Raw genomic sequence first — 26,912 nt, forward strand, 5'->3', positions numbered from 1 at the left:
TATGCTTTTGAGGTCTTATTCTTAAGACCTTTGCCTAGACTCGATGTCCTGAAGCAATTCCCCTCCTTTTTCTTCTAGTAGTTTTATAGTTTGGGGTCTTACATTTAGGTCTTTAATCCATTTTGAGTTGATGTTTTGTATATGGTAAGATTTAGAGATCTAGTTTCTAGAAATCCTGCTGGGTATTTATTCAAAGGAAAGAAAATCAGTATATCAAAGAGATATCTGTACTCCCATATTTATTGCAGCACTAGTCACAATAGCCAAGAAACGGAATCAATCTAAATGTCCATCAACAGATGAACAGATAAGGAAATGTGGTACATATACCCAACAGAATACTATTTAGCCATAAAAAAGAATGAAATCCTGTCATTTGTAGCAACATAGATGAACCTGGAGGACATTGTGTTAAGTGAAATCGGTCAGTCACAGAAATATAAATACTGCATGTTCTCACTAATATGTAAATTGAATGCATAAAAGTAAAGAGCAGGATGATAGTTATTAGAGGCTGCAAAGAGTAGGGATGAGGGAAAGATACTGAAGGGTTGGTTAATGGATAAAAAATTATAGCTACATAAGAGGAATAAGTTCCAGTGTTCTATAGCACTGAAGGATGAATATAGTTAACAATAATTTATGGTATATTTTCAAAAAGCTAAAAGAATTTTAAATATTCCCAACACAAAGAAATAACAAATGTTTAACGTGATGGATATGATAATTACCCTGACTTGATCATTACACATTATGTACATGTATGAAAATATCACTCTGTATACCATAAATATGTACCGTTACTACATGTCAGCTAAAAGTAAAAGGAAAAAAAAACGAAGGAAATTTAAGTTACCATCTGAATGACATTTGGGCAAATAAATATTTTATGGGCTATCTTCCCTTTCCACATCATTGTTTTTAGACTATTAATATTTCCTCATGATTTCATGATTTAATTCAAAGGAACTAAATAATCTATTTTAGAACTGCAGGAAAAAAGTAAGAAGGCAATTGACAATTGGTAAATATTACAATGTATGTAATAAAGGATAAATATTACTGTTCACCAAATAACTATGTCGCTAACATTAATTTTGGCCCAGTGATTCCTTTGTTTTGTATCAAATGCTAATTATAGGTCTGAATTCGGCAAACAGTTTTAATTTCCTCATGACTATTTTTGTCATAAGATTGGGATAGCTATAGCAGAGTTGGTTGATGTGAAAATACAGTGTGAACCTTGTTGAAAACTGGTTTGTGGTTTTGAGGGAATATCTAAATTGGCCAATAACTTTGCAGGATTAAATTTTATCTGTATGTGGGTTGGTTGGTAGTTCTTAGCTCTTAGCCAGCTTATATCTACGGAGTTCATTCAGAAAAGTTGTTAGGCAAGAAATAGGATCCATGGTTTGGGCAGAATCTTAACAATTGTGGCAGCAACAGGACTACCATTTTTCTTTCTTATAGGTATTAATCAAATATTTCACAATAGATGGATGGAGTTGTCCTTTGAAAATAACTCGGAATTAGAAACTTTTAAGAGGCTCTGCAAGGAATATGTCTGTGTGAAAGAGCTGTGGACTGTCATGTCCTCAATGAAGACTTGGATGTCTGAGTTCCCAAATGGATAGACAATACTGTAGGCCAAGGTGACTGTGAAAATCATTTATTGCTTCCCCTGACATTTGATCCCAAAGTTGACCATTCAGTGCAAAAGAAAATTAGTGAGTGATGTTTTTGGTTAAAAATTTTTATTATAGAAGATTTGTGCTACATTTTCAGATTGCTTTCGCTGATTTCCATTCTTAGCAATAACTTAATAGCTTTGACTATGTCTTTTAAAGTGCCTGGAAGTCTTTTTTAATCAAAGAGATCAGATGTTAATGCTCACATTTCTGGGCAAGGCTGTTCTTGGCATGTTTACTATTGCCTGTGACCTGACTGAGGGCGAAACTGATCTAAAACATGAGTGAAAGTAGAGAGTGGGCACACTTCAGGCCTCTGGAGATAGTTCTTGAAATTGAGATGAGACCTAATTCTCTCCTAATATGTAAGAGTTGCCTGAGAGTAAGTGATTTAAATTCCAAATAAATGTAAGCTTTATGAGACAGTGGTTCCCAAGAGTTTCAATTATAAAACTCCCTTATTAACATGATAATCAATTTTGCTTTCAGTATTCATTAATTGATGAAATCCACAACAGAAAACCTCCACAAATTTAGTAACATTTTAAAGTAAATTTATATCATTTATTCTTTATGTCTGTTATATTGTCTATAAATCATACCCCTTTTTATAGTCCTTCACTGGTGTTTGGAATAAAATAAAACTCTCTATTGTAGTCTTCAAGGTCCTATGAAACCCATCCCCTACCTACCTCAGTGATCTTATTCTCCCATCCCATTCCTTCTTTCTCACTGTATGCTTCAACCATACAGGTCTCCTTTCTGATCCTTGAATATATCAAGGTCATTCCAAACTCTACACCTTTGTCCTTGTTTTTACTTCTACTTAGAATGCTTTTCCTCGTCATGACTGCAATAGAGAAGACAATGGTTGGATCTCATTGTCATATAATCTTTATTTCAGAGAGGCCTTCCTGACCACTTAATCTGAACTAGCCCTTCCCTACACCTTGAAATAACCCTACTGTTATTTACATATTGCTAGCCTACTGTATGGTAACCATAATGTAGAATATCCTTTTATTAGCTAAAGAAAAACTAATGGGGGCCTATTTATTAACAGTGAATAGTGCTGGCTCCCTTATTTGAGAAGTAGGTATATGTTTTCCTATACTCTAAAATTGCCCATTTTTACCTAAGATTGTGTAGAAAGATAATTTCTGTCAAGTATTTTTTCTTTATATTCAGAAATTTTCTCTGTAATAAGTAAATGGGGAAATGGATTTTCCAATTTATTTTTCTAAAATTGAACATTTGAAAGAACTATTGCTAATCCTGGCATTAAATTATCTGGGGATATTATACCACCTCATGAAATTTTTAAGGAAAGAAAGGATTATCATGTTGGTTTCAGAATTTATAAATTAAGTTACACTAAATTCTTAGGGTGTTAGAAAAATACTCTATATCCAGTATTGTGCTGGAGCCAACTTGCACTGGCTCGTGTAAGATCTGCTTGTTAATTTCCAGGAACTTTGCAAACGGGTTGATTTTGCATGAAAGCTTGAAATTGGCCATGGTGGGAGTATTTACACCATGGAAATTGGCAAATGCTACACACCATGGCTTCCTCCGCTTTTCTCCACCCAAGCCAGACAGCCAGAATACCAGCATATCATTATATATAGCTAATATTTCAGAGGCTGACAATTCAATGATGACAAAGGAATAGGGATAGCTCAAATGAGTCAAGTCGCTTTTATGGGTGTTTAGATTTAAAAAGCCACACATTTTGGGCATGAAAGAAAAAGATTTTTAAAAATAAATAATTTGTACACAAAGGCAGATAGTAAAGATTAAAAAAAATCATGATCTTTGTGGTTGCTTCTTATACCTCCCAAGTCAGGCTGCTGAATTATTTCAAAATATTGTTAAAATATATACTCTGGGTTGAGCACATGGCTACCTTCTGGTACTTGTGATATCGGCTTTCCCCAACTCCCATACTAATAACACAACTCAACTCACTGATTTTATATGCATTATATCTTAGTTACAGTGAGTGTCTTAGACCATTTCTTTGGGGAAAGAAAGGGATTCAAAGAAGAATTAGATGGAGGCCCTGATTAATTATAGTCTATAATGTTGGAGAAAGTAAAGACTAATGAGAGTTGACCTAAGGTTTTCAGTCCTCAATAGGAAAGGACTTAAAGGAAAATTACATGAAAAGGCAGGGCTTTGAGTATTATTCTCTGACAAGACCATCTTTGGGGTTGTACTACACAGAGGCACAAGGTATCTATCTTGCTGTGAGAGCAGAGACAAATTGTGACAATTCAGAAATAATGCTATTTGGCAATATCTGTATGAAGGTATAAATAGTAAGATGTGGTCCTATATTGATTAGTTTCTTTTGAAGTGACACAACAGCCTATATGGAAGCCTCCAGTTTGTTTCTTCAGAGACCTGAAATTAAATGTCCTCCATCCAAAATAAAATTTGAGAAAGAAAAACATCCTGAAATCCCGTCCTTCCCATCCCACACTCTACATTCAGTGATAAACAGTTGGAAAGTTTGGATAATTCTAAGGAATTGTGTTAGGGCTCATTGTTTAATCTTTTGCAATATCTTCATCAAACAGATTAATAATCTTATTTATGAGAGGGGAGAAAGCGACTTCAATCATATTTGGATGGCGCTAATTATAATTATGTTCTTGGAAGAGGGCTTCATTTTTAATCTTGCTGAATTTCTAGGACTTAAATCTTTATAGGGCACTATTAATACTTCCTAAAGGATAATGTGTCATCTGTATGTAGCTGAACAAGTTGTGGTTCTTGATTAGTTTTTATTGTACAAGAAACTATGAACCCATCAAATGGCCTCACTCTCTGACAAAAAAAAAAAAAGAAAAGAAATTTTTAGGAAAGAGAAAACGTAATGCAATTTGACCAAGATTAATTTTCTGAATGCCAAATAAGCCTAGATTCTTGGAAAATTAATCCCAGAATAGTAGATCTCAGGAGTCAATATGAAGGTGCCACTGCTATTCTTGAGACCAGGAGTGGTGAAGGTAATTATAAGGAGGGGTGAAGATAATACTGCAATTAATACTGCTACAACCTTTATCCCCTACCATTTACTGAAAGTAACATTTTATTCCTCGGTCTTCACACATAAACCTATTCAGCTGATATTTTTAAAATATCATTTTGTAGATGATAACATGGAAATTCAGAAAAGTAAGACAACCCACTCAAAATTTTTGAGGTGTCAGGGCTAGGATTGAAACCCAAATATATGTCTCTTCAAAACCTATGTTTTTGTTTTGTTTTTTTTTTCACATTTTAATAGGCACATACATTCTTACTCTAAAATCAATTTTGTATCCTGCATTTTCACTTAAAAATAATAGAAGAATTTCCTCCATGCCATTAACACTCCTCATAAACAAAATTTTAATGGCAGCATAACATTCCACTCTAGGATTATTCTTCATAGTAATGAAATTTTAATTGTTTTTATTTTTATGTGTATCTTTGCACTACTTAAAACTGAATTATTACAAAACATAATGGTGAAGGCTAGGCTGGTTAGACTGAGGTCTAGATGAAAAGCCTCCCAGAAATGGGGAGGGAAGACTAACACTTTAGTCAGTATTCACTACCGCAGGTCACTTCCCTGGAAGCCACTTGCTAAGAAAATGAGGACTAAGGTCAGCTTGTATTTAATTTTTTAAAAATTAAGACTTTTAATATGACATTCCAAATGTGCTGTCTCCTCTCTGGATTGCCAAGTTCTTTGCTTTCATCTTATCCGGCTTCTGACTTCTCTGATAGTGCTCTGATTGTCCTCCTGATAAAATATTTCTTAATATTTCTTCCACTTTGATTTTTCATTCTTAGAAAGTCATTTGGAACTTCTTATCCCAGCAAATAGATATCCCAATGTTTTAAGTTCTGCTAAAACTTTCTCATTAACCACTGAATTCCAATTACAAAATTTATGAATATGTTTCCTACTGACTACCTGTATTGAATCCCATACCTAAAACATGTTGCACTTCAAACATCTTGTTCAACAGAGTTGTATCTGCCTGGTTACCTCCGTCTAAGCTGCTTGAAGAAAGAAATATTCTCTAAAAAGCATGGGACATGTATAAAGAACTGTTGCATTTCTACCAGTTGTTTCAAATAGCTAAGTAGGAATCCAATTCTTTTTTAATCCAAAATATTACTTGAACAGTATTATCTCCCACCATTTACTGAAAGTAACATTATATTCACCAGTCTTCACACATAAAGCTGTTAGGTTGGTATTTTTTTAAATACTATTTATAGATGACTGGTATCTTAGTAGACACTGGGCATAAAATAAAGAACAAATTTAAAATGATCCTTGCTTATGTGGAGCATTAAGTCTAGCGGAAGAGGCACATGAAAAATAAATAAACTTTTTTTCTATAATTGTGTATAGTACAATACATCCCTGATGTTCTTTTATAAATATAAACAGTAGCAATAGTATTTGTTCTGGAATGTTGAAATTTTATTCATGTTTATCCTTAAACTAAATTACAAACTTTAAAGTATGTATCCATTGGTTTTCTAGCAATCTTTGTGATTAAGAAAAAGTCTAAAGCAAAATGGACTTGTATGATTTTGTTTGTTGGTTGGTTGGTAGGTCACTTATTCATTAAATGATAGAATACATAAAAAAAATTCTTAGTGCCTTTTTTTTTTTTTTTTGCTGCCATGGAACTACTTTGTTCTCCAGTCTTCCAGAAAATTATTGGATTCCTAACAAGAAAATACATTTGTGGTGTGCCAGAGCACTCTATGGCGCTGCTAAACCTCACAAACTATGAAAGAGCTTGTCAGATGTGCCAGTAAATCTTCCCTCTCTTGCCATAGGTCCAAGGATCTTATAAAGGAAGCTATCCTTGACAATGACTTTATGAAGAACTTGGAGCTGTCACAGATCCAGGAGATTGTGGATTGTATGTACCCGGTGGAGTATGGCAAGGACAGTTGCATCATCAAAGAAGGAGACGTGGGGTCACTGGTGTATGTCATGGAAGGTACGGTTTGTAACTCCAATCCTCTGACATTCAAATATTCTTTTTTCATCTTATCAGCTGCACACAGATGGCAATGCGTTACATGGAAAATTCCATTTTTCCTTCTTTTATTGAGAAATTAGTTTGAGAAGAGTTGAAACACTACTTAGATAAAGTGGTTAACTAATTATGGGAAGTGTTTGTATTGAGAATATTAATATGAGAATCCAGTATTTTTTCAGACATGGAAAAGTTAAAAATGTGAAAAAAGAAATATAGTTTATTACACTGAATATTCTGCATGCAGTCAGGTCACTGAGCAAACATACAAAGCTTCAGCAGAAGCTCAAGATCACTGGAAGTATTTTTGGTCCGATAATTTAAGCATCTTCAACTCTCCCCTTAACTTTTAATATGTGACTAGTTTTCCTGCTATGAAGCTTCTGTAAAAAGAAAATGTTTTTCATGTGTATGACAGAGGCAGACAATAAAGGTTGAATGGAATATTACCTGCCTAATTAATAGGAATGATAGCTTGTTTCATACATCCTGTAAAGACTAATATAGAAAGTGTTTTGAAAAAAACTGAGGCACGCACTGTGTAAATATGTTTTATGCCTAGCTAATTTTTCATAATACTTCTTTCTGACCTGAAATCTATAATGACATGCTTTTCTTTTGTGGGAAGAAAGTAGCTTGAGATAATGACTGAATCAGCTTGGAAGAAAGTGAGTTCAGAAATACCTATAATGTAAGATGGTGACACATGAAAACCAGTTTCTTAGGTGGTGATTAATGTTTTATCCAAAACATTTGTGTGATAGTGTCCTATAATTATCAAACTTACAGGTCATTCAGAGAAGCGGTGTATTTGGGCAAGTCACTTAATTTCTCTGTTGCACCTAACCAATTTGTAAAAAAAGAAGATATTCTTTCTTTCTGCCAGTGGTTTTCAACTGATGATGATTCTGTCTCCCAGGGGACATTTGGTGATATCTGGAGACATTTTTGGTTGTCACAAAGGGGTTGATGTTGGGGGGACTGCTGACTTCTAGTGGGTAAAGGCCAGGCATACTGCTCAAAAGGGTAGCTGCCCAGAACAAAGATTTATCTGGCCCAAAATGTCATTAGAGCCAACATATGAAAAATCCTGCATTCTGCCTTCTTTACACGATTGGTATAAAATGAGATAATTTGTATAATGTTTAATGTAAAGTATAGAACACCACAACATAATAATAAGTATTATTTCTATTAAAATCTTGACAGTATATAAGAAATATTCTTTCTTCATTCAGCATGCACCTTTTATTTATTCTTTGTCATCTTTTTGGATATATGTTAGGCATTCAGTTTTTAAGTAGTAATTTCTATCATTTTTTCCCTTATAGTTTTCACCTTCTATGTCAACAATATAAAATTCTTCCCAGGCCAAAAAATATAAATATTCATTTAGACTTTCTTCTGGTGACAAAACACAATAAACAAAAATACACATAATGTACACTTGGCAGAGAATTGCAAAGAAAAGAGATGAAATTATAGGACAAGGCTATATGTGGATAGTGAGCAGAAAGGATGGAAAAGTGGCAAAAATATATAGAGGTCAAGTATAGAATATAAAGATAGAGGCAATATCTTAAGAACTACTAACAATTAGAAACCACGTTTAAAGCACTTCTGAGATTATATCAATAGCTTCATATGATATTATTTTTCAGATATTATATTGGTCAGCACCTTTTAATAAAACAGCTATTGTATAAAGGAAAGTATACTTTTACTTCCTCTGTTTTCCAGTGCTAATTATTGCTGTTTCATTCAAGAAACCACAATTTTGAACACCTGTGGATTCAATGTTCCTTCATCTTAAATATTTCTTACAAAAGTAGATTTCCAAACAACCATGGACATTATTTCTAAAATTTATTCATGTTGTCCCTTCTTACTAAGCCTAACTGAAAGTCTTCTAGCTATATTGGAAGAAGCTTGGGAATAATAGTTAATATTTGTTAATGTTTAGAAAATGCCCAACACATAGAACATGCTTTTTCTAAATATTGTTTACATATAAAATTTATTTAAACCTCAAACAATACTGTGAGGTAAAGGCTAATATTTATTTTTCCATTTTGTAGATGAGGAGACTGAAGCTTAATGTGGTTAAGTAATTTGCCCAGGTCTCCCAACTAGTTTATAGTAGAGTCAGGATTTATACCCAGCCTATTTGGATTCAGAGCTCAAACTGTTAACTATGGGGCTATGTATTAGTCAGGACTCTCCAGAAAAGCAGGACAAATAGGATGTGTGTGTCTATATACAGTGAGAAGGAGATTTATTTTAAGGAATTTGTTTATGTGATTGTGGAGGCTGGCAAGTCTAAAATCTACAGGGTAAGGCCCATTGGTCAGAGATGCTGCAATTCGAGTCTGAAAGCCGTCTGCTGACAGAATTTCCTCTTTCTAGGGGAAAGGTGGGACTTTTTTCTATTTGACTGACTGGATGAGGCTCGCCCACATTATTGGAGGGTAATCAGCTTTACTCAATGTCTATTCGTTTAGGTGTTACTGAAAGAATATCTTCACCAAAACGTCTACAGTAGAATAATTTTTGAGCAGCTTTCTGGTATTGTGACCTATCCAAGTTGACATGTAAAATTAAACATCACAAGTCAATCGACCCCTTGTCAACTTGGCACCCATACATATCTTCTTAAACCATATTTAATTTTCAAATAAAGACAAGAACAAGGTCATACTTCCACCTAACATGATTCAACAACCCTGTGTACAGCTGCAAATTTACTAACCCTTTCCCCAAAAGAAGACACAAAGTTCTTGGGTGATGTTTACTCACCTCATTGATATCCCATAGCTTAAATACTATGATGTGAAGTTAACAATACTTAAATACTATGATATAAAGTCAATACATCTTATGCTACATGATAAGGAGATAAGAGAAGGAAGCAAACGAAGTTATTTGATGCAAGCACACACACACACACACACACACACACATACACACACACACACACACCCGAATGTAACAAAATAAGAAAGAAATACTCATGATAGATGATATTGCTTCCCCAGGTGAGTATACTAATATTTTCCCCATTGCTTCATGATAATTTTAATAAATTTTCTTTATCTTCCTTTTATTGCTAGATTGACTAAACAGCACGTTATCTTAATTATCCTTTTAAAAACAGGGTTCTAAATAATATATCAATATTCAGAGTCACAGCTTTTGCAATGATGTTGACTGCCTTCAGAGTCACAGCTTTTGCAATGTTGTTGATTGCCTTCAATTAAACTCAATAAAATGACTACAATTTTATAACCTGATGCCAATCTTTCCCTAAATGGTAATTCTAGCCAGCTCAGTGTAACTTTAGCAGATCTTGTGCTAATAGCCTTATGTCAAAATAATTTAAAATTTAAAAAACGATCATTTAAATTTTAAAAAGTTTTAATTGAGGAAATGTTTCATTGTATCATTAGTTCAATCTTCTCAAAATTTAGGTAGCAATGTTCTTGCTATAGATGGATTCTTTGTTATCTGTGAACATTCATATTTATAAAGAGTATACCATGGTAATAATGAATGAATAGGCAGTAAAGGATCTTCCACAAGCTTGCTTACTATCAAGATATTCAGCAAAAGACCCAGGGAGTTTATGTGGAAAATCAGTCCAATTCTTCCTGTCTCTCTTTAGTGAAATTAAGTGGTCTTCATAAAATGCTTAACATGTGCCTTACATATTTTTTTTTGTTTGCACCCCGTGCAGTGTTCCAAGTGTTATTGCATGCCTAAATGCCAGAGGTTCTTATGGTTTTAACAAAGAGAATACTCATATGGTAAGACTTTGTTAATTACGATGACTGGGGAAAAGTCATCTGGGTGTAGTATGCATACATTATCATGTATTTTCAAGCAAAATGAGTTGTGTTGCTTTCAGATACTTAAAAGTGCTACCTAGTAGAAGTTTCGATTTCAAGTTTTGATCAACGTTGTTTTGGAATTAACTTTTTAAGGCAGTAGTGTAAGTAGATTATATTGCTTAAAGCTCGTTTTATGTTTTAATTATGTTAGTATATTTTAGTGAGTCTTACAGAATATTTGGATACAGTTTATTTTCTTAAACAGATAGACTTTGGCCTTAATTATGAGGTAGCATGTGTTAATACTCTTATATTCTTGTTCTCCTTTTTTATTATACAGATAAACTTCAGTCTACATTCATTCAAAATAAAACAAACTTTGACTTAGTGATTTATAATTGGTGATGCGTTATTTGGGGTGAATTTTACCTAATATTCTAGTATTGGAAATGTCTAATTTATACCTATTATAATGATTGATTTGCTTAGAGATATTGGTTTTGTTCATATTTTGTGATGTTTCATGGTGGAAGCAGATAAATTTCATTTTAATTTTTAAAATGGCAAGTGTCTGTTTAGTGTCCTTTGACTATTGGTTATTTTAAGTTAAACTTTTTCGATGAAATCATCAATTTTCTTTTTGCATTTTAAATTTTATTTAATTTAAATTAACTTGTTTTGTTTTATTCATTTAATTGATATACAATAGTTGTAAGTAGTCATGTAGACATGGTGGTGTTTTGATACATAGAATGTATAGTGAACATATCAGGGTAATTGGCATATCCATCATCTCAAACATTTTTCATTTTCTTTGTGTTGGGAACATTCAATATCCTCCTTGTAGCTATTTGGAAGTACATAATATATTATCATTGTCTGTACTCATCCTACAATCCTACAGAATACTAGAACTTACCAATTTTTTTCATGAGGTGTTTGTTAATGATAATAACTTTTGTTAGTTAATTGTATGCCATGTACTGTTTAGTCACTTTCTAGGTCTTAAATTTTTAATTCTCATAATGACATTAAGAGATAGGCATTCTGTTATCTACATGTTAATAAATGGTAAACTGATGCCTGGAGAAGTTAATAACTTGGTCAAGACTATGCAATCAGTATGTTGAAATACACGTCTTAGCCTTGGAGTCCCCATGCCTAAGGAATGTGCGGTGCTAACTTTTGAAGTACAGATTAGAAGTACTGTTGTTACATGTTTATTATGTATATTCAAACTTGAGGAGCCCATAAAAGATGCATAGCTTTAAACCATGAGATTAAAAAATGATCTGACTATTTGCAAGAAATAAAACTTGAACAGCAATAGTTCAAAAAGAACAAAAATTCAAGATATTTCCTATAAGTACTTCTTAGGCCTCTCTGCATCCTTTGAATATTAAACTTCTTACTGACCTCTCTGTAGATCATCTGGCATCCATTCCTCTTCTCTTATTAGTACCTTTTTTCTTATTGAAAGAATGGCTATGATTTGGCTTAATTCTTGGTCCACCTCTGTGTCCTTATGGTTTAGAATTAAATTCCACCATGTACCTTGGAGGCCCTATTTTCTATCTACAATCAATAGCATTGATTTTGTTTTTCTCACAGGTTTCATTTTTATTTTTATTTTTTAAGAAGGAACAATTCTTTCAAGTTATTACACAAATGACTCTTTTAGTGGAGCATTTGTATACTAACTCTAAGTGTTATGTGATTATTCACATCTACTCTCAAAAGACTAGACTCTCATTTCTGTTGTTATTGAACTGAGACTTCACTTATAAAGATTTGCTTCATTTTCCAGTAAGTTGGTTGATACAGTGTGGTCTGCCTATTATGCTGATGTTCAACACTATTTGTTATTCAGGGTGGACATGAATCATGCTAGCCACCGTCAACAGTAAACTTATACCACTTCGAACTACAAGTTCTATTTTCCCTCCCCAAACATTTTTTACTGTCTTTATACAATTAAATGATGTAATGAACATTGACATTCAAAGAGGGATTTTATATAAAATTGAACATTAAAAATGAGCCTTTCGATGTCAGATGGCATTCAGAACACTACCTGAGAGTGTGAAGGAATTGAATGCATTTTCATATGGATTAGCTCTCAGTAAATTTAACATGAGAAATGGGCCATTTTATTCTTTACAATCAGATGTTGCCTTTTGGCCTTATGAGTTTTTCGTGTTAATCCAAAAGCTATCTTTAGAATCGTTGAAATACAAATGTACTTAAAGTTATACTTGCAATTCCTTTATGGGACCAAGCTTATAATGTTAATGTTAAAGAGAAAGCTTGTGTACTACTTATATAAAAACAAAACAAAACACCTGATTATAAGAGATTATCACAAATAAGGAGAGTCTTGAAGCACTAAATGTGAATATTAAAATATGTTTTAGTTATTGAGGCAATGGCAAAGGAAGGGATGTGAAATATTTAGATGCCATGTGGGGTATCATGTTCATTTTGGGGTGCCATGCTTCAGAAAGGACTTTACTATACTTGAGCAAGTTCAGGAGGCATAAAATGTATTTAAAATAATTGATAATATTTCATGGACAGATTTAGGAAGAAAGGATGACTGTTTTTAAGTGTGAAAACATGGTCACATGGAGGAAAAAAGGGAAGCATTCTGCATAAATCTAGATGGCCAAAGAAGAAATGCAGGTTATAGTGAAGTCTAAATTGAATCAACTTGAGAATCAACATTTTGCTAATTAAAAATGGACCAAAAGTGAAATGGGCAGCCTGATGTGATGGCAAGAACCTTATCTCCTGAGGCATTCTAGCAGTGACTACATCGCATCTGCTTAGAGAAAGTTTGTGTGGGTTGAGGAGGGATTCCTTGTGGCTGAACCATAACATATCTCTTGTATCTTCTGCAAACTCCAAGACTCTGAGTCTGTGAATCTGTGAACTAATACTCTACAAGTTAGCTTATAAGAGCCTAGCCCTCAAAAGGTTTCTTCTTGGAAATGCTTTCCCTTATGTAATGTATGTGTTTAGTTTTGAATATTCTTTTACTTATATAAATCTAATAATTTTGCACATATTCTTCTACCACTTGTTTTTGCTCAATATTATGTTTCATCGTATAACCCAATTTATTGATACTTTCTGCTGTTGATGGTATCCTGAATCATTTCCTGTTATTTTGCTCTCTCAAATTGTGCTTGTTTAAACAGTGTTAACGGTGAATCCTTATAAACATGTTCAGTAATTTCTCTAGTGTATATAGATAGAAGTAGAATTCCTGGGTCTTAATGTATGTGAAACTTCAAATTTGTTAAATAATATCAAATTACTTTCCAAAGTGGTTTTATCTGATTATACCTGATTGCAACTTATGCCTAAGTTTTCTGATTGTCTCTCATATCCAGGACAATTTATATTGACAAACGTTTAAATTTTACCTATCTGGTGGATGGGAAATGGTACCTCGTGATCTTAATTTTCATCTCCCTAGGTATGAATGAGGTTGTGACTATTTGTGTTTCTTCCATGAAAAGTCTGTTATTGTCCTCTCCCTTTTTTACTGTTGGGGGGATAGCTTTACATACATTGGAACTTAATCCTTATTGAAGTTACATGTATATATCAGTCTTCCTCTTGGTTTGTGCTTTTTGTATGTTTTTAAAGAAATCCTCTTAACCAGTGTTCTTCATGCTCGTGTGTGTGTGTGTGTCTGTGTGTGTGTGCATGTGTGTGTCCATGAAGGTACATTCATAGCTTAGTTATGTGAGGTTCATGGCTTAGATTATCTTTACATTGATAATCGAAAGAGTAATTGTCCTTTTCAAAGTAGGAGGCTTGAAAAGCCATACATTTTTGCTTTTCTTTTTTCAATATATTTTAAGAATTCTTTATAAATTGTCCTTCGGGACAGTAAATATGCTTTTGAAAATACTTGATGACAGCAATTTCTTTTTCTGTGAGAGTGGATTTTATATTTGGCAATAATCACAAGTCATTTAGTGACAGATTTGATGAATAGAGGTAGGTGATTAAGCTGACTAATACAGTTTTTTTTTTTTTGGCTAAAATATATAAGAATGTGTGGTGTATATGCACCATTAGAAAGTAATGGTATTTGTTGTACAAGTTAAGAATTGACCAGATGTTTTACTCTAAAACATCATTATTGAAAAAGTGACATATTTTGAAGGGTAATGTTCTTAATACTCATCTGGTTAATACGTCCTTGTGAAATGTTTAAAAATATAGCCTTATCTCATTGTGGTTCTACTAATGTACAGTTCTCCAATTCTTTCTAAGGTATTACTGCTGGAAATGAGTTTATTACACTAGGAAGAGGCATAGTGTGGCTTTTCTTATTTTGGAAGCCTCCTGAAAGCTAAAAAGTTTGAAAATTGCTGTACTTGTTTTGAGATGATGGTTGAAATGCCATCTTTTTTTTCAAAAAATCAATGTGACATTAATAAGGCAAATCATAGGTCACATTAAAAAGGTACACATTTTTCCCCTCTTATTCTTACTTCAAGCAGTTATTTATTTTATTTCTATGCTTTTTCATTTTGCTAAGATATCAATCTCTCCATTCTTCACTTTGAGAGAATGCCAGATTGGAAACTTTAAAAGTGTATTTTTTTGGTAAAAATTAGAAACAAAACAGCATAGCTGAAAAAGTAAAAAGTGAGAAAAAAATGTGGATTAGTACTTTTTTGGCAATGGTGTAATAACACATTGATTTCTTGCTAATGAGGTAAAATTTACTTCAACCATCATTACATAACTGTTGAAGAGTTTGCATGCTGAACACTTCACACAATCTACAATTGTTATGTGTTCATTTTAAAAAACACGTAGATATATTTCTTCAGGGACTTTAACATGATTTTCAGTGATTTCTTTGTGGAGCTGGATAGACTAATGCTTTTAATATCCATCCCTCTAATGAGAAAGCCTTGAATGTTTAGTAATTGTTTTGGCACACTCTCCAAGGGCAGGACAGATAGGAGCCACTTCCCAGCACAGGGGAGCTTACTGGTGTGGCTACCATGGCAACAGCCTACCCCATCCCCACCACAGAGAACATCCGAATTGGTCTCTGAAGTTCTTATTTGAATTCTCCCATGTCTCCACATTTGAGAAACACAGGCTGTAATTGCACCTACTTCATCTGAATTTAACCACTGTAGCTTTGGAAGGCTGCAGTTTTAATCTGATCTTTATATTTAGGCCCTTCTATAAACTCCTTTCTGATAAAATGAAAATATTTTTGTGCTAAGGCTCCAAAAGTAGTACACAGAGATTTAGAATTATGGTGGATGACGTAAAATGGTATTAAAATCAATCTGAGAATTCACACTTTATGTGTATTTAAAATACCAAGGAATTATTATTGAGTATATAGTTACATTAATGATTTGTATAGTATCTTTTATTTGTCTAATTCATCCAACTTTACTGAAGTGGATTTTTTTCCTTGTATCACAAAACACCCATAAGTTATTCATAAGAATATATAGGAGGAGATGCTTTTATTTTATTTTAAATGTTATTTTATTAGTTTTAAGACAGGGTCTCACTCTTTCCCATGCTGGAATTCAGTGGCTGGATCATAGGTCACTGCAACCTTGAACTCCTGCTTTTAAGCAATCCTCCTGCCTTTGCATCTTGAGCAGCTGTGACTACAAGTTCATGACACCATACCCATCTATTTTTTTGGATTTTTTGTAGAAATGGGCTCTCACTATGTTACCCAGGCTGTTCTTAAATTTCTGGCCTGAGGTGATTCTCTTGCCTCAGGCTCTCAAACTTTTGGGATTACAGAAATGATCCACCAAGCAGACCTGCAAATGCTTTTAAACCCAAATAGTAATCCCAGCTACACAGGAGGCTGAGGCAGGAGAATCTCTTGAATTTGCGAGGCGGAGGCTGGGGTGAGCTGAGATCACACCGCTACACTCCAGTCTGGGCAACAGGAGTGAAACTCTGTCTCAAACAAAAACAAAAAGAAAAACAGAACACAAATAGGGTATTTACTTTCTATTTGCTGTTCACGGTCTGTGTAGTTGAACAAGAACAGTTAAGTTACTCTGTACACTGTTCAATTTCAATATAAAAGCTAATTAAATTACTTTAGTCATTTATTAATAGTAAAGCTTTATTAGAAAAAGCATCTGGTGAAGGTGGTCAAACTCCTATGAAGATGGTTTTCCATTTCACAAATATGGGAGGGCAGCCAAGATGGCCAAATAGGAACAGCTCCGGTCTACAGCTCCCAGCATGAGCGATGCAGAAGACGGGTGATTTCTGCATTTCCATCTGAGGTACCGGGTTCATCTTACTAGGGAGGGCCAGACAGTGGGCGCAAGACAGTGGGTGCAGCACACCCACACCATGCGCGAGCCGAAGCAGGGCGAGGCATTGCCTCACTCGGGAGGCGCAAGGGGTCAGGGAGTTCCCTTTCCTAGTCAAAGAAAGGGGTGACAGACGGCACCTGGAAAATCGGGTCACTCCCACCCTAATACTGCACTTTTCCGACGGGCTTAAAAAACGGTGCACCAGGAGATTATATCCCGCACATGGCTCGGAGGGTCCTACGCCCACGGAGTGTTGCTGATTGCTAGCACAGCAGTCTGAGATCAAACTGCAAGGCTGCAGCGAGGCTGGGGGAGGGGCGCCTGCCATTGCCCAGGCTTGCTTAGGTAAACAAAGCAGCCGAGAAGCTCGAACTGGGTGGAGCCCACCACAGCTCAAGGAGGCCTGCCTGCCTTTGTAGGCTCCACTTCTGGGGGCAGGGCACAGACAAACAAAAAGACAGCAGTAACCTCTGCAGACTTAAATGTCCCTGTCGGACAGCTTTGAAGAGAGCAGTGGTTCTCCCAGCATGCAGCTGGAGATCTGAGAACGGGCAGACTGCCTCCTGAAGTGGGTCCCTGACCCCTGACCCCCGAGCAGCCTAACTGGGAGGCACCCCCCAGTAGGCACAGACTGACACCTCATATGGCTGGGTACTTCTCTGAGACAGAACTTCCAGAGGAACGATCAGACAGCAGCATTCGCCGTTCACGAAAATCCGCTGTTCTGCAGCCACCGCTGCTGTTACCCAGGCAAACAGGGTCTGGAGTGGACCTCTAGCAAACTCCAACAGACCTGCAGCTGAAGGTCCTGTAAGTTAGAAGGAAAACTAACAAACAGAAAGGACATCCACACCAAAAACCCATCTGTACATTACCATCATCAAAGACCAAAAGTAGATAAAACCACAAAGATGGGGAAAAAACAGAGCAGAAAAACTGGAAACTCTAAAAAGCAGAGCTCCTCTCCTCCTCCAAAGGAACACAGCTCCTCACCAGCAACGGAACAAAGCCGGACGGAGAATGACTTTCACGAATTGAGAGAAGAAGGCTTCAGACAATCAAACTACTCCAAGCTACAGGAGGAAATTCAAACCAAAGGCAAAGAAGTTAAAAACTTTGAAAAAAATTTAGACGAATGTATAACTAGAATAGCCAATACAGAGAAGTGCTTAAAGGAGCTGATGGAGCTGAAAGCCAAGGCTCGAGAACTACGTGAAGAATGCAGAAGCCTCAGGAGCCGATGCGATCAACTGGAAGAAAGGGTATCAGTGATGGAAGATGAAATGAATGAAATGAAGTGAGAAGGGAAGTTTAGAAAAAAAGAATAAAAAGAAACGAACAAAGACTCCAAGAAATATGGGACTATGTGAAAAGACCAAATCTACGTCTGATTGGTGTACCTGAAAGTGACGGGGAAAATGGAACCAAGTTGGAAAACACTCTGCACAATAGTATCCAGGAGAACTTCCCCAAACTAGCAAGTCAGGCCAACATTCAGATTCAGGAAATACAGAGAACGCCACAAAGATACTCCTCGAGAAGAGCAACTCCAAGACACATAATTGTCAGATTCACCAAAGTTGAAATGAAGGAAAAAGTGTTAAGGGCAGCCAGAGAGAAAGGTCGGGTTACCCACAAAGGGAAGCCCGTCAGACTAACAGCGGATCTCTCAGCAGAAACTCTACAAGCCAGAAGAGAGTGGGGGCCAATATTCAACATTCTTAAAGAAAAGAATTTTCAACCCAGAATTTCATATCCAGCCAAACTAAGCTTCATAAGTGAAGGAGAAATAAAATACTTTACAGACAAGCACATGCTGAGAGATTTTGTCACCACAGGCCTGCCCTAAAAGAGCTCCTGAAGGAAGCACTAAACATGGAAAGGAACAACCGGTACCAGCCACTGCAAAATCATGCCAAATTGTAAAGACCATCGAGGCTAGGAAGAAACTGCAACTAACGAGCAAAATAACCAGCTAACACCATAATGACAGGATCAAATTCACACACAACAATATTAACTTTAAATGTAAATGGACTAAATGCTCCAATTAAAAGGCACAGACTGGCAAATTGGATAAAGAGTCAAGACCCATCAGTGTGCTGTATTCAGGAAACCCATCTCACGTGCAGTGACACACATAGGCTCAAAATAAAAGGATGGAGGAAGATCTACCAAGCAAATGGAAAACAAAAAAAAGGCAGGGGTTGCAATCCATTTCACAAATATGTAATGGTATGTTTATTAAGGAAAACCAAAGCTTCCCACAAAATCATAAATGAAGTCAATGTGTATAAAATTTTCCTTTTAAAATTGAGCAGGCTTCTTTAAAAGATCTTTTATTCCCCATTGGAAAAAAGAAGGGTGTGAACATTTGTTTCCTACAGAGTTTAATTAATAGCCTATTGTAATAACTTTCACTTAAAGCCATTCACACATACTCACCAAATAAGTTTTCTTTTTCATTTTTATGGCTGGAAGAACATAATTCAATGATACACTTTATATTCGGATCATGCAGATCATATTTACAGAATATTATTTTACATTACTTTTCTATTACATTGCATTTCGTCTTGTTTTAGAATATTTAATACCTTCAGGAACATTGCTGATACAGATTTATGCGATCCTTGATGGTTCACTCAATGACGGTACATGCCCTCAATTTAAAGCCACTTAAAAAAAAAAAAAGATTTGTAATAACTTGCTCCGATATTACCAGTGCGAAGATTTTTATTGACTCATCCTTTTGGAAATATGCACATGCAAATGTTTATACTTTGTGCCAATATGTGTATATGAATTTACATGACATTGCCTTTTCCCTGAGTTTATATCATATTTCAGGTAATGGTGGGTTTGTGGTATAGCATGTAAAGAATGTTATCAATGATTAAATTTAAATTTACAAGAAAACATGATTAATAGCGATAACTATAGGTATTGATGATAAACCTCCCAAGTAAATTAAAAATGAGTCTTTAAAGAAACCACAATGGTTTTTCAGCATCATTTTGCATACTATCCTCTGCAAAGAAAATTAAGATGACTTTTATGGGAAGTCTTGAAATTTCCTTTCATTTAATCCTATGGATTTAAATTATTTATTTATTACATCAATTCTAGTACTCAAAGGCAGATGAAATAGGAAAAATATTTTGGAAAATTTTTCTTCATGTTGAGTAACCAGTTACATCTATACAAAGCAGGCATTACTAAACTATGGTCTTTCCTCTTCTCTTAGATGGTGTGTTTCTACATGCAGAAAGGGTGGTAGAGATAAAGCAGGGTGTGACTTTGACAAGCGTATTCTATGAATATTTGAAACTCTTTGTATATTCCTCAAAGAGAGATAATAGCAAAGAAAGTATATAATGAACTTCCTTTTGCAATATGTAGTCTTTATTCTCCTTTATTAGAATTCATTTGATTATTTATTAGTTCTTACATTCAAGAAATACCTACTCAGTGATGATTATGTCTCAGTGGACACTGAGGACATTGCAGTGAACAACACATATACAGTGTCTCTTCTAGAGCTCACATTCTGGTGATGGTGGCAGGGGAAAAAGATAAAACTGTGTACGGAAATAAGCAAAATACTTTCAGATGGCAATAAGTGCTATGAAAAAATAAATAAAACAGGGTGATGAAAGAGAATCGTGGAGGCAATGACTGTGTGGGTCAGGGTAGACTACCCTGGGAGGGTAGCATTTGAGTTTGAATCTGAATGACAAGAAGGAACCAAACAAAAGTGTGGGTAGAGGATTCCAGATGAAGTAAACACAATAGAAAGGCAGTAAGGTATGGAAAAGTTTGACACATTAAAAGAGACAGAAAACATGAGGCCAGGTTGGAATGGTTGGTAGAGGCAATGTCATACATAGGGCCCTGTAAGTAGACTGCTTTTCTAAGAGATTTCGAGAGCATTAGAGGAGTTTAAGTTGAGATGAGACATGATCTGATTTATGTTTTATGAGTAGAAAAATGGATTCCACTAATAATCTTGGAAGAAAAATTGGATTGTAGAGTAGTGGGAGAAAAAGGGATACCACTTGGGAAGCCATAGCAGTAATCCAAGCAAAATATAATGGTGGCTTGTGCCAAGATGGCAGTGTGGGAGATGAAAGAAATGTGGTATAATTTGGCAGTGCATGGATTAGATGTGGGTGTGAGAGAAAGATAAATTAGGAATGACTTGTATGTTTTTATGTAATTAAGTGAATGGTGGCACCATTTTCTGAGATGGAAAAAAGTGAGATACTTCATCTTTAAGAGTACAAGACAAGATTTCTGTTCTGACAGTAGATATACATTCAGATATATATTCCTGAAAGCTCAATTGAGAGGTGAGAATGTGGAGGTAGTGTTCTGCTGACTAAACCAGGCATAGGGGAAAGATTGATGAAAGTTGTTCTCTTCTAATTAAAGTAGTTGTTTTACATACATCAGATTAAATGGTAAATTTGGATATTTAACAGATTTCATAGATATGGATATTCATAAATATTTTTAATTCTTTATGAGAAATATTTTTAGTAAACTGAAAATTCCTTCCTATTTTATGCAAACTAATATTCTTAAAGCAGCAGTTCTAAAAGTGTGATCAGGGACACTTTTAGGGGATCCTTGAGGTCAGAAGTATTTTCATAATAGCACTATCTTTTTTGTCTTCTTCTGTCTCATTCTCTCAGTAGTATACAGTGAAGTTTTTTAGAGGCCACATGGTGTGTGGTATAGCAGCAGATTGAATGCAGAAACAGAGAATACAGCTGCCTTCTGTTAAGCTAGACATCAATTAGATTTCTCCAAAGTGTGAAACAATGGCATGCTTTGTATTAACATTTTTGTTTTAAAAGTGTAGTTAATTTTAATTAAAATGTATTATTTAACATGTAATAGATTTATTATTATTTTTAAGTGAATAAATACTTGAAACATTTCTCTGTTTTAATATCAAATAGAGTAAACATCCATAGAAGTAACCCACGTAATCAAAAGCTTCTTAAGGTTTTCACTAATATTTAATAGCATAAGGAAGTCTGGAGACTAAGTTTGAGAACCATGGCCTTAAGCCATATGACTTGAGGACGTATATGACCATGTGGCTGTTTGTTTCAGAAAGTAAAATGTGATTAGTTTAAGGTTCAACATATCAGATACTGATGTTTCTCCTCCACATCACACATATCTAGAACCATGTTACAAAAGAAATGTCTCTTAAATAGTCTTGATAAATTAGAAGCAGAAAAATTTCTGTAAATGCTAACATTTAAATCTAGTGCAAATAGCCAACACAGATCAACAATAGGCAAGTCAATTCCATTGAAGTGCTTATTGTTCTGTTAATTACATTCCATTTCACAGTATGAAAGGTATCCTTGATACATTTTGTGGGTTCTGTTTGTACACTTTCTGATGTTCAAGATTTGGGAATTGGATTGGATTCCCCAATGCTTATTCTGAGTTAGCGTCGCAGAACATTGAAATTTTTTTTTTTTGTAGTTAGACTTACAGTTCTAAAGGAATAAAGCAAAACAGATATTCTTTGAATTCAACCAGCATTTTGGAGAGAGGAAATGGTTTTATACTTATTTGTGCTTATTTTTCACTTAAAATAATCTTAGAAGATATAACATTTCATCTTTTGAAGTCTCAGTACAATAACTTCTCTAATACCATAATGTTTTCAAATTAAACAAGATAATACATTACTGTATACGTGGTCCCAGTGTAGTACTCTCTGTGTATATGTAAACCTACATTGTGAGCTACCGATTGGATGTCTCTTTTAAAGTTTTCTTGCTAAGTAAATGTTTGAAACGTCTACATATTTCTCTTGTGATGCATTTTGCAAAGAGCTTTTTCATTTGCTAGTACCTTTGCTTGTTTTTGATATTTCAGCACCATTAGCATTTTCTTGGGATAAGTTAAATTTTTAAAAATGCTGTTTTTACTTCTTTTTCTTGGAAAAACAACTTTCTTCTTTCTTCTCTTAAAAAGACAGCTCTTATGAGGTAAGCGACATTGGAAGATAAAAGGCTTACTCCAACACATACGACATTATATTGTTATGAGTAATTAATTTTAGGGTTTGTTTTCTATGCAAATTATATAGTTCAGTATTTTCTGCAATAGTACATGCTGTTTCCTGTTCTTACAAAGTATAGACTTTTCCTGACATAACTAGACTTCTGAACTAGCTTTCTGCCTCTTGTCTCTCTGTGTTTTATGTTATAAACTTTAGCCATGTAGTTCAATATTCTTGTAGAGAAATAACCACAAGGCTAAAAAAACATAAATCCTGGGAGTTTATTCCAAATCCATGCATTAAATGGCTATGTGACCAGATTGAAATGTTTGAGATAATACTCTGTACATTACCTACTTTATTCCCCAACTTTGTGGATGACACCTCTTTTTCTCCCTAACATTTGCCTACATTAGAAACCCAGGAATTATTTCAAAAATCTGTTGCACAAATCCTATTCAGTCTATCAGGCTATCAAAATTATGTGTCCCTGTGTGCTACTGCTTTAATTGAGGACTTCATAGCTTCTTGCCTGAATTTCCCCGACAATTTTATAGGTTTTCCTGTCTCTAGTTTTATGTGACTTTCTACATGACCATGAGCAAAATCTTTTAAAAGGAAAATGTGTTCATGTCCACCCCCGTGCTCAATGTTTTCCAATGCCTTCCCATGGTAAAATTTCAGATGCCTTAGGATGGAAGACTACAGTGAAATGAAGAGAGCTAGGTTTTGGAACTTGGCAGACATGAACTTGAATTCTGATTCTGCCATATAACCAGCTAAGTAATCTTGAGGAAATTATCTAACCTTTTTAGTCATTCCTTCCTCATCTGTCACATAATATATGTCAAGCATCAAGTCCTGTGTCTGGCACGTGGGAGTGGCCGTTACCCATTGATCTGCCCTGCTTCCCTACTAGATTCTGCACTCACCACTTCATACTTCTGGCTCAACTTCCTCGAATGCTCGCTTGTCTGTGTGCCTTGTAAATTTTCCTCTGCTTGGCATACATGCTCTGAAGCACTATTGCTCTTCAGAGTTGATGTAGAAGTTGGCTCTTCTAAGAAGTCTGCTTTGACACCTTCTGACTGGGCTGGACTGTTGTCTCTGAAGTTCCTAACAGCCTCTGTGTTCCTCTCTATAAGCACACTGGTCAGATTGGGTTTTGTTCATTTCGTTTCTCCAATTTGTTAATTCATGAAATGCTTATTTTGTATAAAAATCGTTCCAGACAGAATACGAAGTTTTTATTAACATGGTGCTTATATTTTAATGAGGAAAATACATAACTTAAAAACAAATATTTATAGTGTGTTGATATAATGCAGGGAATAAACTCCCAAGATTTATGGCTTTCAGGCTTGTGGTCATTTCTCTGCAAGACAATTGGGACCAAATAGCTAAATTTTATAACACTCAATCGATAGCTCACAATTGATTTTTACAAATGTCTGGGTATACACACACACACACACACACACACACACACACACACAACCAGGAGGTAATAATGGCTATGAAAACCAAAGCATGGCAAGGGGATAGTGTGACATGTGGGATGGGGAAGGGATTGCTATGTTATGTAAGGTGCTCAGGGAAGGCCTCTGTAAGTTGAGCATTGAGCAGAGACATGAATGAGATGACAATAGATAGTGCTGATATTTGGGGAGAAGAGCATTTTATGCAGAGGGAATAAATGTGCAAAGCTCTGAGTCAGGATTATGATTGGCATGTTCAACAAGCAGTATGGAAGCCAGTGTGGCATGAGTGGGGTGAGTCATTGCAGGGGTGGGGGGGTGGGGGGGTGGGGGAGTTGGGTAACAAAACCAATTAAATAACTGAGCTCTGATGGTATTGTAGCCCATTCTAAGAACTTTTATTATTATTTTTAAAAATCAAGATGGGAATCCACAGGAGGATTTGAGCAAAAGAGCACCATGCTCTAAGCTGTGGCTAATAAGGGACTTTCTTCCAGCGATGGAGAATAAACTTTCTGGTACCAAGCACACATATCATAGTCAAAGAGGCAGATAATGATGACTTGGACTAAGGTCATTATCCAAAAAAATTGAGGTGGTAAGAAATGGTCAAATTTAGGAACTGTTTTGAAAGCTCAGCCGATAGTATTTGCTAATGGATTGGACTGGAAATGGTACGTGAGACACAGTGAGGAGTGAAAGATGACTCCAAGTTTTTGGCCTAAACAGTTGGAATAATGGAGTGGCCTTTTACAGAAATTGAGAAGACTAACTGACAAAACTCTCAGGGAATACCTAGGGTACAGTAATAATCATGTGCTTATTTATTGTATCAGGGATTGGCTAAATTGTGGTAACAAAGAGCTCTCAAAATATGATGATTCAAATAAGATTTAGGTTTCTTTCTCTACTGTGCAATACCCTGGAAGTGAGTGGAGGAGGCTGGTGGAGCAGCTGTACCTCTTGTAGTCATTCAGGCACCCAGGTTTATTCCGTCTTATTTGATCTGGTGTCACTCAGCTGTTGTCTTTTCTACATGGTTGAAGCTGGCTCATTACCTTGTTGATATTTATCCTGTGGGAAGGGAAGAAAGATAAATGACAGGGCAGATAGCTTCATGCCCTAAGTTGCACATTTCACCTGCCTTCATCCTCCTGTCTAGTACTTACTTACAGAAAGGCTAGAAAAAGTAATCTCGACAAAGGCAGCGATCTGTCCAGTAAAAAATTTGTGGGGATTTCTTTATTGAAATGAAGGACAGAATAGATTCTAGGGGACATTTTTGCCATATTTGTTTCACTTTCCTAAGCAACTTAAGGTCAGGAACTATTATGTTCTCTCTAAGCCCACTGTTTCAGCACATAGCACATGTTCAGTATATGCTGGTTTCCTTAATAATAAATTAATTTTATGGAACAGAAATCGTTTTATACTTGATAGTGTGTTTCCTCCTGTGTACTTCTGAATTAATTGCACAACTCTTTTTTATATTTTAGGCTATATTTTAGTGTATCTTCATTACTAATGAAGAAAAAGTGTAGCATTTCAATTACCTTTAAGTCAATGTCTTAAATTTATTTATTATTTGGGATGACGTCATGATGAGCAATTGTTTATGTTTTTCAAAGGGTATTTACCTCACACATTTGCTTCCAAATAACAATTCCAGAAATTATACTCAGTGATGAAATAATGAGTCACTTTCACATAATAAAATTGCATCACCTATTCCAAATTGCCTAACTCTCAAAATCTCATCTAACACTCTATTTAAGCTGAATGCTGCTGCTGTCTTCGTAGTACTATTTAGCTTAAAAATTAGAGAAACTGTATTCGGGTTTAACATTTTTAAACAAAAGGGGCATAAGCTATATAACATTTAAGAATTAATCTTGGAATAAAGACTATTTTGAAGATAAAATTTAATAATAAAACAAATTGTTAAGACAATAAAGTATTTTTTAATAAGGCAACTGAGAGTCGACACACAGAACATATTATGAATCTTTTGGAAAGCTTGGATTTGGGCTATCAATATGAAAGGAAAGTACCTACTTTTTAATAATACACCATTTTGAAAATTGGCCCTGTCTTCTTTTCCAAGATCAATTGATCTATCTGTATATCTATGTCTGTCTGTCTATCTATCTATCTATCTATCTGTGTATATTTTGTTAGGTCATCATATGTGTGGAAAACTGCACACTATTTTCCAAATACCTTCAATGGGAATGCTTGAACTTGTGCGCACATCTTCAAGGCTAGGTCTTTGAATCAAATATACATTCTTAATTTACTAATACAAAGAATTAAATGAAGACATGGATATTAAGGAACATTTTTAGTCTAATGTATTCTAAGTTCCATGTGGGTAGAAACCTTGTTGGTGTTCCCTGATGCCTAGCCCTGAGCTGGCACATGGATGGTGTTTTATTCACTTAACAAATAATTAGTATTTGAATCTTACTTGAATGCCAAATATAC

General features: G+C 35.1%; 1 protein-coding gene across 4 annotated transcripts in view; it reads left to right on the forward strand.

Moving 5' to 3' along the window:
• The window catches only part of PRKG1 (protein kinase cGMP-dependent 1), a 1,295,238-nt gene that overhangs the window by 158,314 nt on the left and 1,110,012 nt on the right, over positions 1-26,912 (forward strand). For all 4 annotated transcript variants that reach the window (XM_034930587.3, XM_063607406.1, XM_003806332.6 and 1 more), the window contains exon 2: positions 6,543-6,709. In XM_034930587.3, the coding sequence (XP_034786478.1) occupies positions 6,543-6,709 (167 nt within the window). The remainder of the gene's footprint in view (positions 1-6,542; positions 6,710-26,912) is intronic.

Source organism: Pan paniscus, chromosome 8, assembly GCF_029289425.2.
Source record: "Pan paniscus chromosome 8, NHGRI_mPanPan1-v2.0_pri, whole genome shotgun sequence".
NCBI classification, from domain to species: Eukaryota; Metazoa; Chordata; class Mammalia; order Primates; family Hominidae; genus Pan; species Pan paniscus.